Below are 6,864 nucleotides of genomic sequence, written 5' to 3' on the forward strand. Positions count from 1 at the left end.
ATTTTAGAAAGCTTTGTAGTCTTTTTAGAATGCTGACTGTTAAAGAGAAGCATTTCAGGGAGTTTGACAAAGGATTGGGGAGTTTTGTGTCACATTTAGACTCTGAGTGCATTCCTTCTGCCATCTCTTTATAACACGAGTTGTTCTGTTTCTTCACAGTGCTACTATTTGTGGCGTTTGCCCTCTGCATGTTCTGCCTGTACAGCTTCATGCCATTAGTGATTAAGGTCACCAGTGCCACTTCTGTCAACCTGGGCATCCTGACAGCTGACCTCTACAGCCTTTTCTTTGGCCTTTTTCTGTTTGAGTATAAGGTAAGAAAATGGATTGTGTTCAAAGAAGAAAACACTTTGGGCTCAAAGCAAATTTATGTATTTATCTGAGACAGAGTCTCAGGTGTCTTGGGCTAGGCTGAGATTCACTATGCAGCTGGGGATGACCTTTAACTTCTGTTTCATCACAGGTGGTGTATATATTGCTGGGGAGGGGCACAGGGCTTCAGGTATACTGAGAAAACTCTCCCAATCGAGATCTACCCCATCTCTGAACAAGTTTGTTTAAGATTCTGGATCTCAACATAGAACTTCCTTGTGCCCCTAGCTTCTGTGTACAACTTAGAACTTGTTCTGAAGAACAATTGCTCTTCTAAGGCTTTTCAAAGTGATGAGATGCAGCAGGGTTCATCTTTGATGTATGGAGAACACCAGCTGTAAGGAATGCTAACACATATTCCAGGGGCCGCTGTTGACCTTGAAAAACAATCCAACTTAGACTGGATACTCAGAGAGTCTCTGTTCACTCTGTTTGCACAAACTAAAGGTCTGAAGGAGCTGATGGAGGGGCAGGAGAGAGGGGCATATTACCATGCACTTGTGATTAGAATGGTCCCATCTTTGGTGGTAATGTTTTTCTTTGTTTTGAGACAAGCTTTCACGTAGCCTAGGCTTGCCTCAAGTTCACTGTGTAGAAGAGGATGATCTTGAACTCAGGATCCTCTTGCCTCCACGTTCTGGGTGGTAGGATTTCAGACATGCATTCCCACACCTGGCTCCCTTCCAGATACCGAAACAGGAGCCCTCAGTGCTTGCCTGAATTATTGATACATAAAGCTCAATGGGGTCTCAAATGTTTGTGAATCAAGTGTCAACCTTCTTACCCTGCATCGTGATGTGGGATAGGGGCCACATCCTTGTCCTTGAATACTTGCTGGTGAGGGAATTTCTCAGCTAACACTGGTGAAGTGTTTATGGATTATTGATAGCATCACATAGAAATGTTAAAGTGAATCGGAGAAGCAGTTTTTATGATAGGCCCACTTTTTTTTTTTTTACTTTTTGAGATTATAATCACAGCATTTCTCTCTTCCCTTTCCTCCCCTCAAGCCCTCCCATATAACTTTCCCCACTCTTCTTCAAATCCACAGCCCCTTATTTCACTGTTATTGTATGCATATGTGTATATACGCATATTTATATGAGAATTGTTAAGGGCAGCCACATGTCTCCTAAGGAAGGGCACTGCTTTCTGGTGCTGAGGCTGCACATGGCCCTCTGGGGGATTCTAGCCTAGGGGAGTGGCTGTCTGTGACCTCTCTCATCTGTTTGTTTTTTCTCATATTTAAAAAACACTATTACATCTCATTTACTTGTTGTGTGTGTGCACACATGTGACATGGCATACTTGAAGATGTCAGGAAGTCACTCTTGGGAGGAGTCAGTTCTCTCTGCATCATGTGGGTCTCGGGGGTTGAACTCAGGTTGTTAGGACCTGGGGTTGCGGGTAGCTTTACTTGCTGAACCTTCTCCCTGGCCCCACCTTTCCTATTTTTTAACCAACCATATTATCGTTAGTCATTTAGCTTTTTGTTTTCCACTCTAAGCAAAATAATGTCCAGGGGGAGGTAAAGGTAAAAGAACGAAACCTTCCAGTTCGAGGTACACTTGTCACGGCCCATTATATTTTGAATCATAACAAATACTTTGTTTTGTGAGCATGGAATATTTCAGCCTAAGATCTTAAACACTTTCTTGTCAATTGCTCCTAACATTAACACGGAGGAGTGTTTTCATGTGTCCTGTTATTGGGCAAATGACAGCAAACATGGGAGAATGTCATTTCGTGACCACCGTGTCCCTGCATGTCTAGCAGCTCACTTTGATATCAGACTTTATTGTTTTTGGTCAAAGGCCATTGGAAGACTCAGAGAGCAAAGGGCAGCTTTGCCATGATCTTCAGAGTTTTAGATAGTGTGTGTGTGTGTGTGTGTGTGCATGCACATATGCATGTGCAGAGGCCAGAAGAGGACACATGCTATGTGCCTTATTTCCTTGAGACAGGGTCTCTTACAGAATATAGGGGCCCTGGGATCTTCACTGACCCCACAGTGCTAGGACGGTAGACTTATGGGCCACACCTAGATTTTTATTTGGGTTCTGGGAATCTGAACTTATGCCCTATGTTGGCACAGTCAGCCCTCTCTCCCTTTGAGCCATCCTGCCTGTCCCCTAGGTGTAGTTTCTGAAGATAGGTGCTTATAAGCCACCACTTAAAAAAAATTACAGTTCCTAAAATAACTTTGGCTCTAATTTTTCCAAGTAAGCATTTTAAAAAGAGGCTTAAATTCTCTTTTTAAAATTTACCCATTTCCACTCTTAAGCACTTGGCATCTCTAGTATTGCTCCTGATCAAATAAATGCCCGTTGAATAGAATAGTCTCCAGAAATGTCCCATGAAGATCCATACACAGAGGACCCGATTAAAAGTGGGGAAAGGCCTCAGGAGACCTACCTCCTCACTCAGCCTCTGTTTCAAAGATGTGACACAAGAGTCAGGAGGACCCTGCACACAGCACAAAAGCAAAGAGGACCTGTTTTGAACATACTATATAGGTTTTCCCACTGTTCATACAAATCCTTCCTAGAAAGCAGGAATAACTTTCATAACTCTGATTTTAAAAGTTTTCTAAGCTGGGTCCAATAGCACAGGCCTAAGTGTATAGCCTCAGCTACTTAGGAGACTGAAGCAGGAGGATTCCCTGAGTCCAAGAAGTTCAGACCAGCTTGAGTAATGTGATGAGATTCCGTCTCAAAGGGAAAAACGTTCAGATCACATGAAATAGCTTTAACTTCCTCGAATGGTCTGTGAGTTATCCCCCACCCCAAACAGTAACACCACTGATGTGTTGGGCAGCATGCTAAATACTAGATGTAGGACTTAAAAGCTCATGGTAGAAAATGAGTCAGCTGTTCAGCTTGACACTATCATTGGCTTTTGTTGTTATTTCTTTTAATTTACTTTGTGCATGTGTGTACATTTGCATGCCTACCTTTTGTGTGCCTGCCAGATGTGTGGGTTCCGAGGAGGTCAGGAGAGGATGCTAGATCAACAGGTGGTTCTAAGATGTCTGACATGGTGTTGGGAACCTCACGGGATTTTAGACTTTTATAGGGAATGATGTCCTGATTCTCTCTAGCTGTAGAAATCAGAATTTTATCAGATGAAATAGTGTAGGCTGAGAAGGTCCTGAGGAGATGGTCCTGTGTTGGCTAATGGTGCCATAGGTTGGGCTTTCTCATGCTGTGCATGCTGGACAAGTAATTATCCCACTTTGTGAGAATGCTTTTTTAATGGGATCTGATCTGTGGATCACCATGGAGAAAGGCAGAGAGGTTCCTCCCAAAGACCCAAGGATCTGGTCAGGGATGTAGCTCGTTTGGTAGTGTATCAGCCTAGCATGTATGAAGTGATAGATCGGATGCTTAGCACTTTATAAAACAGATGTGGTGGCCCAAAGCACTTGGGAAGTTGAAGGAGGGGGACCAGACAGCCTTGGCTATCCAGTGAATTTGAGATCTGCCTGGACTACACCACACACACACACACACACACACACACACACACACACAAACACACACACCACACAAAAGATCCAGGGATCCAGATAACTGCCAACCAGGTGCTGTTGTCCCAGCCCTGTAACGAGTACAGGTTTTTCCTCCCGCCGCTGGTCTTGTCCCGTCCCGCCGCCGCGCCAGCCCCAAATAACACACAGAGACTCTGTATTTGATAGTATACTGTTGGCCAGTTACTACTTTCTTATCGGCTAGCTCTGTCTTAAGTATTAACCCATTTGTGTTAATCTATGTGTTTCCACATGGTCTTACCGAGAGCGGAGGAATGGCTGTTCTGTTCTCTCCAGGCTCTCCATCCTGACTCCTCCTTACTACTTCCTCTTTCCTCCTTGTCTCCTAGTCCATCCTATCTTCCTTTCCTATTGGCCAACAGTAATTTGGCCAATATATACATATATACATAATGACATCCCCCATCACAGCCCAGTGTTCCCAAGTATACAGGGGTGGACTAGGGATGTTGGCATCTCCTTTGACAACTTCCAGAAAGAAATTGTGAAGGTGGATCTCAAAGAAGAGTTGGTAGCAGGCCCCAGAACCATGCTGTGTGAGGACATGTAACTGTCTGTTCTTTCCTCCCAGTTTTCAGGCCTCTACATCCTGTCGTTCACAGTCATCATGGTAGGCTTCATCTTGTACTGCTCCACCCCAACACGCACAGCAGAGCCTGCAGAAAGCAGTGTGCCCCCTGTCACCAGCATCGGGATCGACAACTTGGGACTGAAGCTTGAGGAGAGTGGTCTCTCAGAGACCCCTTCTGCCGTCTTGTAGTCTTGAAGTCAGACAAACCACAGATTCCCATGTGTCACCAGAGGAGAGCAGAGCCTGTCACTGCCAAGGATGGACGTACCTGAGGAGACATCAGCCCCAGAGTGAACACCTTCTGTGTCAGATTGCATCCGTGGTTAGATTTTAGAAAGGAACACTGAGCAATGGTTCCAAACTAGAAATACCAAAGTAGAGCATATCCAAGTGTAGTGTTTCTGAGTGTTGATTACTAGTACCTGTCAGTGTCAGAGAGACGCATGAAGTCCCCTCCATGGGGTCTCAGAGACACGTGTAGAAAGGGAAGGAAGGATGGGGGACCTAGCCTCAGGGCTGTTCACATAGTCTGGAATGGTTGTGCAGGAAGATTCCTCTGTTGGAAGCTTCAGGCTTTTGTCTTTTGGGAGCAGTTACTGTCCGTGGGCCTTACAGAATGTAGACACCCATGATGCCTGGTCCCTGATGGCATGTGGTGGGGAAGGTGGGTGGGGCAGCATTTGAGAACTCCCATGATAAAATGGGACTACATTGAAAGCAGCTAACGAGTGCAAGAATAGAGGAATCCTCTCCCGATTGTGTCCTTTTATCTTTTATAACAAATCTCTCTCCTCCATCATCTCTTGCTCCTCAACAGGCACATTTGCTCCTGTATTCCAAGTTCCAGAGCAAATGGCTCCCAAAGCCTGTTACACTGGTCATCCCTCACCTTCAGCCCCACACCACAGTCCGAATTCTCCAAATAAATCTGCTCATGTCACATCTGAGATGCCCAGGAATATTCCCATTGCCTTCATTTCACTGAGCCACAGTTTAGAAAATTAACCTGTGTTGCAAGTTCTCACAGCAAGGTGAAAACTTGGTTACTGTCCTGGCTGAAAAAAACATAGTATCATTGAGATGAAAACTCCATGTTAATCATTTTCTAGGATGAATGAGTGCTGGAGTCCCAACTGTAAGAGGACAGCATCTTCCTTCTTCCCACAGGTTTACAATGCTCCAAGGTTTCTGACAATTCCTCAGTACAGTGTCAACATGTAGCCTCAGCATAATGTCAGCCACCAGAATGCCACCTTCAGAAAACTATGTAAATTTTTTTTTGTATAAGTATAATAAAGAAATTTGGGGTAAGTGTTCATATTATTAAAAGACTTTAAACTCATTGAAATAGAACCACATAGTGTACATTTGTTTGAGATTAACCTGTTTCTCAGAACTTTATCTGTATCTTGTTTTTAGCTTTGTGTGTCTCTGTGCGTTTGTATATGGTGTGTGTGTGTGTGTGTGTATGCACTCACATATGTGTGGGTGTGGGCATGTTCTCAGATAGAGGTCAGAGGACAGCCTCAGGCATCAGTTCTTGTCTTCTACCTTGTTTGTGGCAGTCTCTTGGCTGTTTCCTGATGCATACTCAAGGCTAGCTGACACACAAGCTTTTGGAGGGTCTTTAATCTCCTCCCAGTTCACCATAGGAACACTGGGATTACAGCACCTCATTTCCATGCCTGGCTTTACATGGCTTCTGGGATTTGAACTCAGCTCCTCACACCCATGTAGCAAGGGCCTTACCCACTGAACCATCTTTGAAGCTATTGTTTTTGTGAAACTGTCTTACTATGTGGCCCAGGCTGGCTCTGAACTCCTGGTCCTCCTGCCTCAGCCTCCTGAGTGCTGGAATTGCAGCCGGGTAGCATCATGCTGACTTTCCCTTGCAGATATACACAGCTTGGTGCATTCACATTTTCTTTATATAAGGCTTTTCAGAACCAGATGTCAGAACCAGATGTGAGGCAAGGCAGTCATACCTGCTTGGGAGCAGTGCTGGTACTGAGTTCTTCGCAGCAATCAGTGGTTTGTAGGTTTTTGTTTGTTTTGAGACAAGGTTTCTCTGTGTAGCCTGGCCATCCTGAACCAGACTGGTCTCAGACTTGGGGTGTTTTCTTTTTACCCCCCCCCCCATCAATGTCAGGTAAGCCCCATGTCCAAAAGTCTAGACTCTAGAATCTAGAGCCTCCCAAGACATCACCACCAGCTGCATACCCATTCAAACCCCACACTGACTGAATAGTATGGAAGAGTTGCTTGTTGGCTCCCCCGTGTGGATAAACTATGAAACTAAATTGTGGTGACACTAAAGAGAAGAGACTTTGCTGATGCCATTGTTATTACTGTATTTGGATGCGCAGTTACC

At 44.7% G+C, this 6,864-nt stretch overlaps 1 protein-coding gene across 1 annotated transcript in view; it reads left to right on the forward strand.

The window, feature by feature from the left end:
* Window positions 1-5,846, forward strand: part of Slc35f2 (solute carrier family 35 member F2) — a 50,683-nt gene extending 44,837 nt beyond the window's left edge. Inside the window, exons 7-8 of the mRNA XM_051197481.1 lie at window positions 160-314; window positions 4,494-5,846. Of these exons, the coding sequence (XP_051053438.1) occupies window positions 160-314; window positions 4,494-4,682 (344 nt within the window). The 3' untranslated portion in view covers window positions 4,683-5,846. The remainder of the gene's footprint in view (window positions 1-159; window positions 315-4,493) is intronic.
* The last annotated feature ends 1,018 nt before the right edge of the window (window positions 5,847-6,864 follow it).

Source organism: Phodopus roborovskii, unplaced genomic scaffold (genome assembly GCF_943737965.1).
Source record: "Phodopus roborovskii unplaced genomic scaffold, PHOROB, whole genome shotgun sequence".
NCBI lineage: Eukaryota > Metazoa > Chordata > Mammalia > Rodentia > Cricetidae > Phodopus > Phodopus roborovskii.